This window comes from Rhineura floridana, chromosome 15 (genome assembly GCF_030035675.1).
Source record: "Rhineura floridana isolate rRhiFlo1 chromosome 15, rRhiFlo1.hap2, whole genome shotgun sequence".
Taxonomy (NCBI): domain Eukaryota; kingdom Metazoa; phylum Chordata; class Lepidosauria; order Squamata; family Rhineuridae; genus Rhineura; species Rhineura floridana.
In genome coordinates this window covers 15,733,108-15,752,397 of record NC_084494.1, presented here as the reverse complement: position 1 = coordinate 15,752,397, position 19,290 = coordinate 15,733,108, and the positions used below count along the sequence as shown (strand labels likewise).

At 44.5% G+C, this 19,290-nt stretch overlaps 1 protein-coding gene across 3 annotated transcripts in view; it reads left to right on the top strand.

Annotated features, from left to right (window-relative positions):
- Positions 1 to 504: 504 nt before the first annotated feature.
- Positions 505 to 19,290, top strand: part of CRYBG2 (crystallin beta-gamma domain containing 2) — a 67,932-nt gene continuing 49,146 nt past the window's right edge. The window contains exon 1 of one of the 3 annotated variants that reach the window (XM_061597284.1): positions 505 to 1,232. In XM_061597284.1, the coding sequence (XP_061453268.1) occupies positions 814 to 1,232 (419 nt within the window). In that variant the 5' untranslated portion in view covers positions 505 to 813. Of the gene's footprint in view, positions 1,233 to 1,337; positions 1,700 to 3,839; positions 3,870 to 19,290 lie in introns of those variants that run through there. The other 2 variants (XM_061597285.1, XM_061597286.1) reach the window with 2 other exon arrangements.

The window sequence follows — 19,290 nt, the reverse complement described above, 5'->3', positions numbered from 1 at the left end:
GCAGCTGCTCTGTCATATCCCAATTGCTCTTATTCCCCCCTCATCCATTTTCTGTCCTCAGCCTTGTCAGCTGTTTTCCTTTCCATCCCACAGGCCCATGCTCTCAGCCACTCTGAGCCTGATCTCTGGAGGAATGGCCTTCTGCGCAAGTTTGGGAGTCTCACTTGGTGGAAGCGACGGAGGAGCCGTCTTGAACTCTCAGAGCACCCTGGGCACCCAGCAAGCAATCCTTGCCCTTTGGGGCGGCTTCAGAGGCCGGCTGTTGGCAGTGACGTGGATATGAGGAGCAGGCCTGATTTTTATCCTGATGGAAACCAATGCGGAAAACAGGAGAGACCTGAGCCCTCACCTCTGCTAAGTGAAACAGACTCCATAGGGACCAGCCCTGTTCCATCCACATCCTTTGACTCTTTGCTCTGCTGGGGAGATGGAAGCTCTTGGGAAGGGTCTTTCTCCATGAGTAATTCTCCGTGCTTCGCAACAGTTACTGAAATGAAAGGAGAAGCCCTCAAGTGTGCATCAGTCCAGGAGGAAACCAGCAAAGCCCCTCAGCCTGTCTCCGAGTGGGCTGAAAGTGTCTTTGATGGGTGTTTAGCCATAGGGTCTTCCCACCCCACTGTTACAGGGGAGCTGGAGAACCTGAGCTTCAGGAGCAGCCTCGGAGAGTCCATCTCTGAACACATTAGTAGAGCAGAGGAGCCTAAGACGGACACATCGAGCCCCCATGAGGGACGGCCTCCGGAGGGAGCGGACTCTGCCTTGGCTGCTAAAATCAGCTCAGCCAAGAACTCCTCAAGGATCCGCTATGAGATAATGATCACAATGACCAAGGAGGAGGAGGAGGACGAGAGGGCTGCAGCAGACCTCACAGCCGGCTGTGCTGAGAGAGGCATGCCATGTCACCCACCTGGGCAGGGAACACTTTCTCTGGGGGTTGCTGAGTTAGAAGAAAGAGACAAGCGACGTCACCAGGAACCAGCCAGACCGGTTCCTCAGCTGTCAGCGAGCAAGGAATTCCAAAACTGCAGAGGGCTGCGCGGGGTGGGAACCTGTAAGGCACGCAGGCCGATATTGACTCCTGCCAGTGAGAGCTCAGCAGCACTGCAGTGGGGATTGAAGGCCAGCCCAGGGGAGGGTGAGGAGGGCCAGAGCGAGACTGATCGGCGGCATTCAAGGGATGATGCGCTGGTGGAAGGGACAGGCATCGTAGCAGCAGGATCCCCGGCCAACAGGTACGTGGGCGAACAGGTTTGGGAAGCCTAGCGCTGCTGCAGGTGTGCCTGCCAGCCAGCCCTGGGCTACTGAGAGTAGTTTGAGAGGCATGTCTTGGCAAACAGAAAGGGAGCCAAAGTGTCTCTTCTCTTCCCATAAGCTTTGCTCCGCACAGCTACGCAAGTGGGACGTTTTGTGTCTGAGCAAGTGGGGTGTTTGGTGCATATTGCAGCCATTGTGGAAGAGAGGGGGTCAGAGGAGGAGGCTGCTAACAGCTTCCCATGTTCGATGGCCTAGGGAGCAAAGTTCAGGGTCATGAGGAACGGAGAGGATTGAGCAGATTTCTGGGATCCTCCCTACCACACGCCTCGTGCCCTTATCTTCATGCTGGGGCTTCCCCCTCGTCTGACTGAAGACTTGCATGACATTGTCATCCGGGGACATCTGGACCGTGAGACTGAAGGGGAAATGAATTACATTTAAAATGGTGAGGAATGTTTCATCTTTGGGAGGTTTTCATCAGTAGAAGAGGCCAATGAAGTGTGTTGTGCAGTCCAACACACGTTTACTCAGAAGTGGGTCCCACTGAGTTCAGTGAGGCTTGCTCCCTTGCAAGTGTGCCTAGGGTTGTAGTCACTGGGGCAAATTTTAAGCAGTGGGTCTGCAAATCAAGGGCATGCTTTATCTTGTAAGGCTGGTTTGCTTCTGAAAATTATTTATTTTCTGTCTCATCGTTCCTCCCAGAGGAGCTGAATTACATTAAATTGGGAATATGGTATATTAATGAATGATATGTTTTGTTTATTAAATTATAAGGTGTCTCACATTTCCTGAAATAGCTCAGCTACAATGGGATGTTGGGAGTATGTAAGCCCTATTGAAATGAATGGATCTTATTTCTGAGAAGGCATGTATGGGATTGCATTGCTAATCAGTCAATAATCAGCTAAAAATTCTTCAGATGGATCTAATGCAGAGACCCAGCTTAGTTTGTGTTCACACTGCAGCCAGATTCACACAAGCCATTATTTTATCATAGCCTTTTATCTCTGTTTCTATCCACAAACTAATTGGAAAGTAAAGCCGTGTGAATATATCCTCCTTTTTCAAGAAAAGATGCTTCTGCTTTTTAAAACAGTCTTACCATTAGCAAGCATTTGCCATACATCCTGCAGGAAATGTGAACAGTTTAATTGGAACACAGGTAAAAGCAGTAGTAATAGTAGTAATTGAGTTTCTTACCCACCCTTCACCATAAGGACAGGTTTCAACAATATAAAAATACTATACTAAAGTCAGTTAAAACTGAATGGTTCCTTATGTGTACTCCAGCTCAAACATTCCAAACTATGGGTCACCATGAGACTAAAGGCTTGCCTTGGGCCATTGTTTTTAAGGAAAGATGGCCAAGACATAGCCTGAGATAAGGGGTCGTTTTTTCACATCAGCAATAAAATCATGGTCATTTGACTCCTCACTCTGGGATGCAACAGTCTGAATTGTTTGTGAAGTAGGTCATTTCCCCATCTTATTCCATTGGAAGTCAATTCATCAGTGTGAACACTAAGGCTGCATTCAGACATCACTTTATTCTGTTTTCCTGATGTTTTCTTACCTATTAATTTTTGCATTGGATGTGATCTTTCACACGGTGTAAAATTCACTTCTGGAAATCTAGTGGAATCTAGCAGAAGTTTAGTACTCATTTTGCGTTGTTTCAAAAAAAAATCTGTTTGCTATCCTGGAAACCCAGAATATTGTGGGAGTTTTGCATTGGATGTTTCCTGCGGTTTCATGGATCATGCCCCCATTGCTCATGTAACAAAATTTTGGGTAGTATTTTGGCATACTGTGTGATGAATCATGGGGGAACAGAAACACGCATGTGCATAACAGATGGGTGGTGGCAGCGACATGTCCGATGACATCAGCTGTTGTGTCGCACCATGCCCACTGGTGTGAATGAAATTTAGTGTGTGACATGGCAGTATATTGATCAAAAAGCCACAGTTCCATAATGCAACAGCTAATGCAGAGTGAAAGGAACATTAGAAACCAGGACAGAAGTGCTACCATTATAACCAAGACAACGTGTGCACTAAACCCCACATCTGAATGCAGCCCTAGTTTGAGGTGGCCCTGGAATAAGGTGCCTTTTGATGTTCTAATCCAGAGCACCCTAGCAGCCTTCCTGTAGGAACATGAGTCAGACCATTGGTGCATCTAGCTCAGTATTGTCTACACTGACTGGCATGGGCTGTCCAGAGTTTCAGACGGGTCTCTCCCTGCTGTACTTGGTGATGCCTGGGATTGAACCTGGGACCTTCTGCATGCAAAGCAGATGCCCTACCACTGACCTACAGCCTCTCCTCAGTGCTTATTGGAACAAGAAGGGATGGGCTGTCTGGTAAACTTGTCAGCATCATAGCATACATCAGCAGGAGCATTGGAAATCTTGGAAAGGGTGGTGGCTGTTGCCTAACTTGGCACTTCACATTGGTGGAACATGCTTTTCTTTTTTAAAGAGGCCAGCATTAGCCAAAGTGGGTCCTCTGAGCTTTGGCATTTGCCCCACCATACTGGCTGCTGACATCAGGCCTGCTGTTCATTCTCAGGTTTGGGGAAGAAGAAAAACCTGTGGTGAAGATTTATTTCTGGTGAGCAGGTTTGTCTTCCTAATTAGTTATCAAGATGTGGTGTTAGCCAGCCTACACATGATGTGAAAAAGAGCAGAAGTGTTCTGTTTCATTTGATATAATAAGTTGATATAAGTTTGATATAAGTTAGCCTTGCATCTGTGCCAGGAAACATTCTTGCAAAATTACCCCAAAGAGACCAAGCCTCTTAGTTTCGTTGCAAAAGACTGTCTCCAGCTCCCCTACCCACCCCAAAGGAGCTGCTATTCCCCCCTCCGATATCACCTGCAAATCACCTGTAAAGCCGAACAGTACATGTTTCAATTTGAACCAGGATGCTCTGAGGATTCAAAATGGCTGCTCCATTGTTGGTGCCAATTTCAGGCACCTGAGTTTTGCCCATTGACTGGGCAAATGGGCCAAAGGCTTTAGCGCATCCTTCCTGTGGTCACATGCTTTTACCAGTACAAGCATGGCTGTTTTGCTGTAGCTGGGAGGAAAATGGTAGGTGCCTTGCAGTAGCTAGTCAACTCCAAAGAGGAGGAGGACCAGGGGAAGTGAAGCTAGACATAGTTCCACGGCTCCCCCTAGCCCTAGAACTGTTCTTAAGTTGTTGCTTAAGGCAAACGTTCTCAAATGTTTTTCCCATGGACCACTAGAAAATTGCTGCTGGTCTTGGTAGACTATTTAACCATTTTTCATTACAGTAGCAACTGCAATGCTCTGTGCTAGGTGCCTTGTGACATTTAATTGTATTTTTATTGCCTATTTTCTTTCTCCTATTGTATTTTATTGCATTACAATTTGAATGCCATTGAATTCAAACTGTAATACCTTAAAATGTCATATGAAAAAGAAAACATACTGTTAAAAGTCAGTATGAGTAACTTAATGTGATGGTGTGCCATCTCCCGTCTTCAACCATAAATCCACAGCAAGCCAGGGACCACTTGAATGAAGCTTGTGGACCACTGGTGGTCCATGGACCACAGTTTGGGAACTCCAGAGTAGACGATATCAAGATGGCTCCCATTATCTCTATACTTGTAGCACCTCATTTGTTTTGTTTGTATTAAAACTTATAAGCTGCTTTTTGGTCAAACTAGCTCCAAATCAGTGTAATCAGGTATAATGACAATGGGCTCATAGATTGACAGTCCAAGTTCCTAGATAGGGGAATGGTAGAGCAACTGTTTTGCATGCAGAAGGTCCTTGGTCCAGCCCTGGTATGCCCACGTAGGGCTGGGGAAATCTCCCGCCTTAAACCCTGGAAATCCACTGCCAGTCAGTGTTGTTGACAACACTGAGCTATATGACCCGACTCTGTTCTTATGAGTCAACAGGCTTTCCTTTGCAAAGGAGGTTAGTCTGGATGGCCTCTTTTAACTCAGTGATCCTATGATATACTTAGGATGACACATGATACAATTACTTTTTGACCATGTCCCCAATCATAACTGATGCCCTTCTTTTTCGGTAGGTCCTTGACATTCTAGCCACAGCTCACACCCAACCCCACTAAATATGAATGCTTGTGCTTGTGTATACTTTGGCTATTTGCATATGTAAAAACAAATTATCTTGGGCTTTATTGCATGGCTGAGTTGGGCGTGATAACGCTGCTCGCAAACAAGGACAGAAATAGGTACCAGAGACCACAGAAATGGGATGCTGAAATTTATGGGGAATGTTTTCCACCAGGGTTTCCAAATGCCATAGAAGTATTTGCTGAAGCAGTGGTTTTCAAACTTCGTTCTGTGAAATGTGGGGACTCCTCATAAGCTTATTAGGATCTCTCCGCAGAAGACAAGCTTCCTCGGAGGACACCTTGCCTATCACTGCTAACCTTCCCTTGGAGGAGTGTTGGTTTGGGAGTATTCCAGCCTACACTCTCAGTTCATGCAGGGCAGTGAGGAACCTCATTGTCTGTCTCCAATGAGACAGAAAGGAGACAACCTCCATCCTTACTTCTTAATAAGCTATTTATTTAGTTTGATGCATTTCAAAGATAAGCCTCCTTCATGGGAAGCTGTAAACAAACATTCTATCATCATGATGATACCAAAGGGCATCACTGTTATTAATACTGAATGTTGTCCTTTAGTATTATCATTATTTTATTGCTTTTGTTTATAGTTTTTAGCAGCTTCTCCCCTTTCTGCTGCACTGACTTTGGTGCTTTGCCCCCTCTTGCTTGCCTCTCTCTAATGAGAACAGATCAGACACAGGAAATGCCTGATCACCCAGATACAAGTAAGGCCGGTATTAGTTCATACCATACACTTAAAGCACTCTTATACCACTTTAGACAGTTATGGCTTTCCCCAAAGAATCCTGGGAACTGCAATTTGTTAAGGGTGCCAGAATTCTTTGGCTGTTAAAAGTGGTATAAGAGTGCTTTAATGCACCTATGGAAGCAACCCTAGTAAGTAAACCATATCATGACACTGTGCACAGGCTCGGATAGTATGTGGTTAGTGTCATTGTAGCGTGCAGGCATTCAGAGGTTCTTCAGCTGATGAATCTGGTGAATCCCCGAAGGTAAAAAGTTTGAAAGCCACTGTGCTAGAGATGGATGATATTATTTTCCCCTGCTGTTTCTATATCATTTTTTTCCTCTTCCCTCCATGTTATTTTTGTTATCAGCAAAGCTATGGCCACAATGAGTGAGTGTACAATTCCTCTGCAACATTTAGTTTCCTAAAGCCTCGCAAGTAAGGGTGCTGTCCCTTCGGTATCCACAAGCCTGTAATCAATATAATTTTAAAATGTGGTTGGGCAACTTGTTGGGTGCTAAAGATCACATTAAATGGATGACACAAACCGGATGTCTGTTGGCTCTTTGGCATGTTTTGCCTGCACATAATTGACAATCATTTCATTCTCATTGGACTAGAAACCTGCTTTATTTTTTTGACCTAGATGAAATAAGAAGCTTGCCACATACATTAGTGTCATGGTTAAATTGTCATAGAACATTGGAGAAAATACTCCAGTGAATGCATGGGAATATCTATGGAAAACAGGACAGAGAATTTCTTTAGAATATAAGAGAGAATTGTTATAAACTGATGAGCTGGTCGTATGTGACAACAGATAGAATACAGGAATCTGTCTATCTATGATGTATATTCTTCATATATATCTGAATTGTTATGTTTAACTTGTTCTAAATAATGTACTGACGTGCATAATAGTAATTCAAAAAGTAAACAATGCAAAACAGCAACAAAAACAACCTACAACCCAAAATCCAGTTCTGATCTCAGCAGAGGAGAATCACCAAGGAGATTCCACTGCTGCCTTTGAGATTCATGGGGGAATGATACCCTATAGAAGAGCAGTGATGGGCTTTTCCTCCCCCTTTCCTTTTCCTTTTTAACTGGGAGCTGCTATTTAGTTTTTCCCATAACCAATGCAGTAAATTGTGGGGAAAACAAGATGGCAGCCACCAACCAAATTGCTGCTGCAAAGTTTAAGCCTCAGAGTGGGTGGTGGGGAATAAATGCAGGTAGGTGTCAGTGCAGTGGGCTTGAGGATGTCATGTGCTGATGCTGGGGTGGGGGGAAGGGAGAGAAACAAACTCTAGGTGCTTGAAATGAATTTATTTCAGGCCCAATGTGTTTTGGAACAAATCCGAGTCTCGATAGTGAGTGTCCCAGACATTTGATGAAAAAAAGTGCCCTCAAGGAAGGTTTTCTTCTGAAACACATCTGGAACAAATCAGACCTGAAACATAAGAACATAGGAAGAACCAATGGCCCATCTAGTCCAACATCCTGTTCTCACAGTGGCCAACCAGATGCCTATGGGAAGCCCACAAGCAGGACCTGAGCGCAGGAGCATTCTCCCCTCCTGAGGTTTCCATCAATTGGTCTTCAGAAGCATACTCCCTTTGGCTATGGAGGGAGAGTGTAGCCAGTAGCCCTTGATAGCCTTATCTTCCATGACTTTGCTTAATTATAAATCTTATTTTTCCTCTTTTTTCCCCAGTCAGTGGTTGTTTCCTGTTTTTGTTGTTGGTTATCATATTGATGCCAGCTTGTTGTTGATATTATTACTCTTATTATCATATTTAATTATGGAAATGGAAATTTAATTTCTGCTGAATGCTCAGCTGAAGGAGGGCAGGGCCAATCTGTATGGCCACTTCCTGTACTCTGTTGGTTATGTGGATAAACAGAGGCCCTCAGCACAACTCCTTCTGCTGAGCAGGTCAACCCAGTCAAGGGAAATAAGCACATGATGAAACTAGTCTGTTTGGGCAGGGCCTCCAGCACCCAGATGCAGTGGAGGGGGAGCTGCCTGGTCTGAGGACTGCTAAAGGATATCTGCTCCCCATCCCCAAGTTGAAGAGGTGTGAAGGCCCTGGAGCAAAAGGAGGGCATGTGTAACACTGTTACTCCAATGACTTGTTTATTGAGCATTCATTCTGAGTTATTTACACAAATCTTACATGGAGGTTAGATGATGTCTGATCTTTTGAGCATTCATTCTCAACACTGTTGAGATGGAGCCTGCATGCACCTCTTACATTCAAAGCACATGACTTCTCCCACATAAACCTGGGAACTGTAGTTTACCCCTAAACAGAGCTTCAGTTCCCAGCATCCTTAATAAAACTATAGTTCCCAGGATTCTTTGGGAGTAGTCATATACTGTAAATGTATGGTGTGTATATACCTTGAGTGCTGTTGCACTCAGGTCCTGTTTGCAGGCTTCACATAAACATCTGCTTGGCCACTGTGGGAACATGATGCTGGATTAGATGGGCCTTACCTTGATACAGCAGCTGTCTTGTTATGTTCTGATTTGTTTGTGGAGAGGTTATATGGCAGTGAGCATGCATCTTGATTTCATTCTCATTTGCTTGCAGAGTGGTTATTTGTCCCACACCTTTCCTCCATCACCTTTCTAACCGCAAAATTAGTTGTTGTTTCAAAAAGAGGGAATTTGTTGTGCCAGGGAGCTTTCATCCACTTTAATTGTGCAAACCTGTATTTCCGCTATGTGACTGAATCCCTCCTCCTGTGAAGTACTGATAGTATCTTTATGTAAGCTGCCCACGTTTCTCTTGTTGAACCAGTGAGCCCGTTGGGACACGGAAGAGAAAAGTGGTTCCTGCCTTGGGCCACTCCTGCTCCTTTACTACAAGGATGGGGAACTTGCACCCCTCCTAGGGATGGGCAAGAAATTTGATTCAGTTCATATTTCAAGCCGAATCTATTAAATCCTCATTTTCCGAAACAATATGAGAATCAAATCACAGCCATCCTTCGAAATTCACACTTATTCAAATTTTGCAATGCACTTCGCCAGCCAAACAGTGTTTACAAAAAAAGGAAATATATTAGGGGAAGGTGTGCATAAACATGAATATATGAGTGAAAATAACATACAAAAATGCATTATATGACAAGAAATTGCTTTCAAAAATGTGTACCTTAGTCAAAACTGACTGTTTGTTTGTTTGTTTGTTTATTAGATTTATATCCCACCCTTCCTCCCAGCAGGAGCCTAGGGCGGCAAACAAAAGGACTAAAAACACTCTAAAATGTCATAAAAACAGACTTTAAAATATATTACAACAAAGCATCCTTAAAAACATATTAAAAGAAAACATCTTTTTAACAAAAGCTTTAAAAACATTTTTTTAAAAGCTTTAAAAACATCTTGAAAAGCAATTCCAACACAGATGCAGACTGGGATATAAACATGGGTTTATTAGGAGAAATTCACACTAAAATGCTGGAGAATTTTCATCAGGATTTAAAAAACAACACACAAATTGCTGCCGAAATGTGGAGAACCGAATTTAAGTTTTGAATAAATTAGAAACTGAATCAACACTGACAGATCTTTCCATCCCTAACCCCTCCAGATGTTGTTGGATTAAACTCACCATCAGCCCCAGCCAGCATCATCCATAATGGGATAATGGGAGTCACAGTCCAGCAACATCTGCAGGGGGAACAGGTTCCCCATCCATAGATGTGTAGTAAAGGGAATTTTTTGAAGGTCGGGACAGAAATATCTCCTCTGGCTGAAATTCCCACTTTTACACAGGAGTCTTGTTCTTCCTTTGCATTTGGCCATCATGCTGTTAGGTTCTTTACAAACATGGCTTTTGAAACTAAGGTCGAAATAAGTAAGAGCCTCCATAGCCAGATTATACCTTGGGTTTCTTCCAGATGTTGACAATTTAGCAGCACCCAATCATGGCTGTTCTGCCTTAAGCTGGAAGTAGAATAGCAACTCTGTTTCCAGTCTTCTGAAGTCAAAACAATATTCTGTAGCTAAATGGGCAGTCCTTCTTTCCCCAGTCCCAAGTGTTATGGAGGGTGGGAATTTTCATTGGGACCATGGTGTGGAGAGAAAGGGTTAAATACTCTCTCTCTCTCTCTCTCTCTCTCTCTCTCACACACACACACACACACACACACACCAGGATTGACCTGTTCTGCTGCAAATGGAGGGGGGCAAGGGAAGAGAGAAAGGAAATGGATATATATGCAAAGGTACTTGGAAAGGGTAAAGTGATAGATGGCATTCCTAGAGAAGAAGGGTGGATCATAGAGAAGGAAATGTACACAGCCATCTATACAAGCCATCATAACCAGTTCCTTTCCCTAACCCAAACTTGCAGAGTAGCTCAATGGATGGCCTATACCTGGGGAAATTATGCAACTGTTCAGTTGTGTTTTAAAAGTTGGATTTTCTCAGCTCTGGGGAACAGAAAAAGACAGAAACTGCACAGTGAAAGCACAGGAGCAGGATGTTTTGTTCCTGACTTCATGAAGAAGCCCCCTAAAAAAGTGAGTGAATATAGTGTGGCCAATGTGGAGGCCAGTGTGGAAGCAGGTCTGGATAGAAAACCTGGTCTTTAGCTGCAGCTGTGCAATAAGATTTCCTTTATATCCAGTTCCTGGCATAAGGATGGGATGAGGATGAGCACAGAATGGGCCACAGGGTCCTGACTTGTCTCAGGGCTAACTGACATGTTGTATGCAGGCTTGTATAACAAATCTGCAATGGCGACTTCTTGAAGAGAAAAACAGCTTTGGAAGAGAACACTTTGCAGCGGTGCAAGGTAAGAGAATATTACCAGTTAGAACCATGCTCTTTTGGAGAAGGAAAAATCATTCCTTTCTCCTACAAAAAGGGTAGAGGAACGCATTGTGGATTTAAAATGACCATCTGCGTTATTAAAAAAAAAAAGCTCCAAGAGCAGGCTTTTACAGCCCTGGGATTCCGGATAAAATCGTGGGAATTTTAGCTTTAATTAAAAGAGCAAAACCATTCTCTCGCCCTCAGGGCTACATGCAAACATGATTGGAGTATGTACCTTTAAAATGAAGAATGCAAATGAAAAGAACAAAGTGTTGTTTTCTTTTAATTGTATACTTTTAACCCAGTTGGATTATTTTTGGTATCTGATTTTTGAACATTTGGGTCGTATTGGCAACAGGCAAACAGTTTATGGACAGGATGGAATGCTTGTTTTTTCCAGTGACCGTGCTGTTCATTGCAAAGGATTGTTTATAGATTACACATATATATGCTGCCTTTCTTCCAAGGAGCTCAGGGACACTGTATGTGGTCCATCCTTACCCTCACAACAGAACTGTCAGTAGGTTAGACTGAGAGAAGGCTGCCTAAGTGAGCTCAATGGCTGAGTGGGGGGTTTGAACTCAGGTCTCCCCAATCATTCCCCACCCTCTGTTACCCAAAAATGCTCCTTTTGTGCCCCATCTCCCAACTTTGTTTTTGTTGCCAGATGAAGGCTTTTTTCCTGACTTACAGAGAGAGGGGTGTGTGTGCTGGGGAAAGCTTTGTCTGCTGAATCTCTGCATTTGAGTCTGCTGTTAAAGACATAAGAACATGGCCAGTAAAAAAAGGTGGCAACCCTAGGTGCTTTCAAAATTGCAGTGGGAATCATCTCCCATAGACATTTTTCCAAGCTTTTGTTGAACTGTACAAGGAGAGTGCTGCTCCACCAATTCTCACCATCTGAACGCTGTTCTCTCTGATACTAGTAGTTTCTGCCAAAGCCACAATTTTAATATAAATTGTTTTCATTTTATTTCTCATCTTCATGCCAGGAGTGAGACGCCTGTCAGCAAAACCACTGATGACTTAAAGATAAGAAAGTAATGTAGACACCATACAGGGTTAGCCAATCCGGTGCCCTTCAAATGTTGCTGGATTACAACTCCCATTATCTCTGACGATTGGCCACACTGGCTGGGGCTGATGGGAGCTGGAGTCCAACAATATCTGGAAGACCACCAGTTCCGTGGCCCTGCACTAACATTTCTACTAAAAGTTGCTTGCCTGTCTAAACAACCTGTGGGGCCAAAGACAAGTCAAACTTATCTTTGTCAAACTTCTCTTCTTGGTTGCCTGTGCGCAATTTGTAGCTCGTAGCAAGAAAACATAAGAGGAGCCTGGCTGCTGCATCAGATCAAAGTCCAATATCCTGTTCTCACAGTGGCCAGCCAGATGCCTATGGGGAGCAGGATGCGAGTGCAAGAGCAACTCCCCGTTTGTGATTCTTAGCAATTGCTGTAGAGAGGCATTGCCTCTGACGGTAGCAGGGGAACATAGCTATCATAGCTGGTAGCCACTGATAGCCTTTTCCTCCATAAATGTGTTTTGTTCTCTTTTAAAACCATCCACGTTGGTGTCCATCCTTGCCTCTTGTGGAAAAAGTGACTTTTCACATCTAGACTTGTTGTTATGTGCCTTCAAGTCGATTATGACTTATGGAGACCCTATGAATCAGCGACCTCCAAGAGCATCTGTCATGAACCACCCTGTTCAGATCTTGTAAGTTCAGGTCTGTGGCTTCCTTTATGGAATCAAGCTGTCTCTTGCTTGGTCTTCCTCTTTTTCTACTCCCTTCCTTTTTCCCCAGCATTATTATCTTTTCTAATGAATCATGTCTTCAAGTCTAGACTACTATAGGATTTTATGAGTTTTCAGTTGCTGTATCTGGAGACAGGATATATATCCAGGCCTGGTGCCAGCAGGGGACTAGGCAGGGCACTGGCTGAGGACCCTGGGCTGGCCAAAGGCCCCTGTGACTAGCCAAAGGTCCCTGTGGCTGGGAGGGTGGAGCTCCTGCTCTACACTCCCTGCCAGGATCAGGTTGCAGGCCACACCTGGATGGTGGCGCAGATTGCAGAGCAAGAGCTCCACTCTCCAAGGTGACATTACCTCCGCATATGCACATAGCTGGCACATGCTTAAATACACCCAGTTGCACCACCTCACCCATTAGTGCACATGCCTACCATAACCCAAGATGGCGGCACAGGGATCAACATGCAAGGTGGCACAACCAGGAGTATCTGAATGTGTGCATAAGTGCGTGTGCGCGCACACACAGGGAGGAGGCAGGGTCCTGTGGTGGACTGGTACCCAAGGGCCTGCGACAGGCTGGTGCAGACCCTGCATATCTCTCTGACAGTATAGAAATAATTAAACATCCACAGCAATGCAGCTAACTGTCTCTTCAGTGTGTATGCGCACACTCATGGACACACACATATTCACTTGTATTCAGGGTAGGGATGGAAAAATCTGTCAATTTCAGTTCTCTCAGTTGCTCATTTTTCCAATCTTAAATTCAGTTCTCCGTACTTCTGCAGCAATTTGTGATTTTTTTTAAAAAAAATCCTCATGAAAATACTCCTGCATTTTAGTGTGAATTTCTCCTAATACACACATTTTTATAGGCAGTTTTAACTAATGCACACATTTTTGCAAGCAATGCATTTTTGTATGTTATTTTCACTCATGTATTCATTTTTATGCACACTTTCCCCTTACTTACGTATTTTTGTAAACATTGGTTGGTGAACTGCATTACAGAATTCGGAAAAGTGCGAATTTCAAAGGATGGCTATGTTTCAGTTCTCATGTTGTTTCAGAAAGTGCAAATTTTATAGATTTGGCTTGAAATGCAGATTGAATCAAAATTTCTCCCCATCCCTAATTCAGTGTAGCACTAAGGAGAACCTTTTGTCAGCGCAAGGATTTCTCCTTGTGCAGTGGAGCATTCTTTCCCCTCATCCTCCTGCGCATCCCCTAAATTTCTTCTGGGAGTTTGCCCAACCCTCTGGAGCAGATCTGGGGACGGCCCGAGGCATGCATGGGGGGTGGGTAGGAGGAAGTCATAGCATAGGATGTGAAGGCAGTTGCCTTTAGCGCCCCCAAGCAACTGGAATTCATAGATATACTGCCTCTGATCCTGGAGGTTCCATTTTGCCATCATGACTAGTAACCACTGCTATGTCATCAGTGTGCCTGGTGCTTCTACAGAGTACATGAGGACAGGTCCCAGCCCTGAGGAGCTTACAATCTAAAATTCGACACAAAGGAAACAACAGAGGACGCGGAACCAGGGGTAAAGGGTGAGCATTTCCAGACTGTCATTATTTAGGGAGGCAGGAGGCAGGATTCAGTAACATCCTGCCAAATTCAGGTTGTGCAATTAAAGCTGACTTGGAGCTTTTGTTAAAAGAAACCCTCTTTCCCCAAAGATCAGGCTTTTTGCGAAGGAAAGTGACAGGAAAAGGCACTGGAAAGTGTTGGTAACAGTTGCTTGATGCAACATCATCCAATCTCCACACAAACAAATCAGGAAGGATGTTCATTGAGTGGTGACCAGGGAAACAACATGCAATTTTTTCAGTTATGTGTGCTCAGGCTTGGTTACAGGAGTTGCTGGGAAAGAGGTGTCTAGGACAGAAACTGACTCCTTGCAGGTGCAAACTTCATTATCCACAGTTCAGACAGGAGAACTTGTCTTCTGACAGAAGGGCTCAGTCAGCTCTCCAGCTCAGGTGAAAAGCCAGCACCTCCCACAGACACCAGCTCAGCAACCAGGGAATGCTCATAGCTGTCTCACCAATCCTTCTGTTGCTCCCAGAGGAGCCAGCCACATCTCCTCCTTCCTTAACTGCTCATAGAAATTCATAGTGACTCACCGTTTATCTAGAGATCATTGTACAAAACTCTCCTCATTTCCTCCCACCACCAGGCAGCCAAGGCGGAAACATTCTTGAAGCCAAACTAGAAATTACACTATTCACACAAGTAGCAATTTGTGAACGTTTGTTTTAAAGGATAAATAGCAGGCGCTGGGGGGGGGGCATCTTTACGGGAACCCTTGCAAGGGAAGGGGCTGTAACCCTTTGTTCCCTACTACAGTCCCAATCTGCATCAGAGCCCCAGCACTTTATATCTGAATCAGGAGGAAAGCCCTCTTGGCGCTAACAGGAGCTGTTCTCTTCATGCAAGTAGGAAGTGCAAGGCACTCAATCCAGATCAGAGCTGCAATCTGTATATGTAGAGCTGGGAATATTAAAGCCCACTTCCCTGTCCCCTCCCACCAGGGTCCCATTCCAGATCAGGGGCTCTATGCCCGCTTTTTACTCTTTTAAAAACCACACAATTGCTAATTTATGTGGATGGTGTAACTGTCTACTTTGGCCCTCAGACCTGCCATTTCCTCAAGGCTAATACAAACTTAAAACTTTGTGAACCACACTTTGATTCATAAGATGTGCAACAAATTTGGAAGCCATCAGACAAAATTGCATAGTACCTATTTGATCATGTTTGTGATGACACTAATTAGTACCATATAATTTGTGTGCAATTTGTTGTCAGTGTATAAGTGACACTCTCTCTCGTGCGCACACACACGCGCGCGTGAAGTGCTAGGCTGATTTCCAGAAATGATCTAGAATTGCTGGACCGAAGATTCATTATTCACCAAGCATCATGGAAGAAACCTGTATGTAACTGTAGCCATGCATATCTGATGCAATGAAAGTGTACGCACACAACACAGTCAAATATGGTCTGGCCACTAAAAGGTTCATACATTGTCAAGGAGTGTTGGTGCGGAATCGGGTATTTCCACTAGTTAAAAAAATTATTATTAATCTATGTCATGTGGTTTAGATACTCTGGGACAGATTCACTTTTTACAGATTAGCTTTTTTTTTTTTAAAGTAGCTTTTGAAGAGTGAAAAACTCCCTCATTTTTACCCTGCTTTTAACACACTTCCTTGCATGATCAAAAAGGTGCTAAACACCCGCACATCAGAATTCCGGAAAGAAGCGGGGCAGGCAGTTTTTTGCACGTTGTCCCACTATTCCTAAATTGTGCTGGCATCCATAGATCAGTGCAGGAATTACACGGCATAGATAAACAAGGCTCTTCCCTTTACCAAAGTTATTGTAGAGTGCTGTCACAGGGATTCTTAGATGTGAGTTGGTGTGGCTGGGGAGGAGCCAAAATGCACTCGATCCTCAACATCAGGAGTGCAGGAACCACTGTGTATATTTTATGTATTTATTTATTTAGTTATTATTTGATTTATATCCCTCCCAGCAGGAGGAATATGTATTACTTCAGCTCTGTGCTGTAATAATTTCTCCCCTTACGTTGCAACCCATTGCATAGGATTAGAATGTCCTGCACTGCCCCCTACCCTGGGGGAGGCACTACTGCCCCCTCCAGATGTCTTTTTCATTGTGCATTCATGATGCTTTGTGCTCCTGATGGTATTGGGTTTTATGGAATCCCACTTTCAATACTGTTTGTGAAGATACTGTTTTGGGGCAGACATACTGTTTTGTTTCCAATTAGTGCATGCCCCATAACTTCCTGCTGAAATCCTGTACAGGTTTTATATCACAAATATCCTGGGTTTCCCCCCCCCTTCCATTTTTCTTGCGCTATAGCATAAGAATGCAGATGGCAATAGTGCAGTAACATTGGAGAAGCATCGTAGAAGAGCTAAAAAAAGTGGCATGATGTGTGGATGGTCCAGTATAAATTCACTACTAATGGACTATTATTGTGTCAGTGGAATGTTGCAGAATATGGCACCGTCCAAAAAAACACAACACTCAGTCTGTTGCAAGGAGATCCCCATCCCAACAATTTTTGAGAACATTTAAAAGATGAAATAAACCTTGATAGTGTCGGACCTATTTGGGTTTTTTTACTAGAACTAAACTTGTCGGATCTATTTGGGTTTTTTTACTAGAACCAAAATATGTGTCATCCAGAGCCAGCTGCAAAAGGCACACGGTTAAAGAACAGGGCATATGCTGAGCCTAGGAATTCCTTTGCAGCACCAGAACTGCTTGCAGTCCTTTCACACAAATGTTCACTCCTGATTAGCTCTCTTCATTTCATCAGCCTAATTAAGATGGGGAAAGTTGCCTTGCTGTTACTGTTAAACAACTGGGAGACAGAAACCCTTGCTGATCACCCAGAGATCTGCCAGCAGCTCTTGATCAACCTTCTGCCCACCCCTCCTCTAAACTGCTAGAGCAGGGAACATTCCAGTCCTTGCTGGCAGCTTTTGATCTGGAGTAGCAAGAGATGTTCCCTTTTGGCAGACTCACTTAGAACTTGGGAAGGTGCCCATATTGTCTACCTACAAATTTGGCATGACTGAATGCTTTTCAGATTCAGTCATGTAACAAGAAACCTTGAGAACGGACAGTTGAGATTCATTTGATTCAAAGCCAGACATCAACCCTTTCCCCCTTGTTGCTAGTGAAGGGCTCAAAAGATGTTGTAAACTGTAAACCAGGGGTGGGGAACCTCAGGCCAGAGGGACAAATGAGGCCATTCAAACTTACCTTTCTGGCCCTCAAGTCTACGCAGCCGGCCGCAATCCCTTTCCAGCCACACCTCTTACTGTACTGACCTTGCTTCATACCCCTTCCTTGAGTGTTTTTGCCTGGCTGGAATGTACTCTGGATGGATGCTGGCCTGGATGGAGGCTAGAGAGAAGTGTGTGTAGAAACCAGCCTATCGTAGAAAGGTCAAATTTACATTCATTGCCGCACCTGCTCTTGCCTCTGGCACTGCCCACTACTGGCTTGCAGCCCCCAGAAGATTGCCCAGAAGGGACTACTGCCCTCAAGCTGAAAAAGACACTCCACCCCTGTTGTAAATAGGCAAAGGAAAGAAAGAGGACAAGATCTGATTCCTCTTTTATGAACTTTCTGTGTGTACCTCACCTACAACTGTGACTAGACAGATGGTGAACCAAGTAGCATGGGCTATGTCAGTAGTGGCACCCAGCTGTGGAACTCTCTCCCCTTTGAAATGGAAATGGACTGTCTTATGGCAACCCTATGAATAGGGTTTTCAGAGGGGGGTTACCATTGCCTCCCTCTGAGGCTAGTCCTCCCCAGCCAGCTAGGGCCTGCTCAGCTTGCCACAGCTGCACAAGCCAGCCCCTTCCTTGTCCGCAACTGCCAGCTGGGGGGCAACTGTGCTCCTTGGGACTATGCAGCTTGCCCACGGCTGCACAGGTGGCAGGGCACATAATCCCTGAGCCACTCCCTGTGGGGGTGATCTTTAACTGGCCCTTTACACCCAGGAAACACGAGCGGGGATTTGAACTCACAGCCTCTGGACTCCCAGCCAGGCTCTCCTCCACACTGTGCTATACCAGCTGTCTCTCTCCCCTTTAGGAGCTTGTATTTGTTCAGGCCTTTACATTCAGGAAATAGTTGGTACTTTTAGTGTGAATATTTTTTTCCTGAGCCTTCACATCTCTAGGTGTGTATTCTGTACAGCTCTGGCAACAGTTAAACTGAGAGACTGTGTGCAAGGAGTGGGTGATGTCCCTCCCTTACCTGGGAACTGATGCCACTAGCACAGGAAAATAACCACGTCATCTGCCCCTCCCCTGGACTCTCCCTTTTCAATACATTCCCAGAGCAGTGTGGTACTGTACATGAACTCATGGAAGTGATGACCACATCACTCATGTAGCGTAAGAACATACTGCTCCTCTGCCAGCCCTACCATTACACACAGAGAGGGAGACACTGTACCTCAGGCAGTAGATGCTGGGGTGTATGTATGGAGGGGAAACTGCAGCAGCTCTCCTGGCCATTCCCATATGTGAGAGTTGTATGTGCCACACAGCCTCCTTAAAGCTAGCCTGCTTCCCTCAGGTGTGGTGGATGCAACCCCTCCGTAGAGACTGCCTGCACCCATATGAGCCTGCCAGTGCATTATGATCAGCTCTAGAGGCCTTGCTCATTTGCCTAGCAAGAAGGGAGGTTAGTTTGGTGGGTGCTAGAGATAGGCCCCCAACACTGTAGAATTGCCTTTCTTGGGAACTATCGTTAGCCCCCTCTTTGCTGTCTTTTAAGGGAGCCTTAATTTCTTTCTTTCAGATTGCTTTTGATTGAGGGGGATAGATTAGGTGTTATTTTCTTCTTAGTGGCCTATTTTACCCTCTGTTAGATGGCTTGCTAAATAGGGCACTGTGATTTTATTGTTTCCCACTTATTACCATTCTATGGTGTAATACTGAATATGTTTTTAGCGGATTTTGTCAAACACTGAGTAGCGCCTTTGGAAAATATTGTATTTGGAAGATGCCTA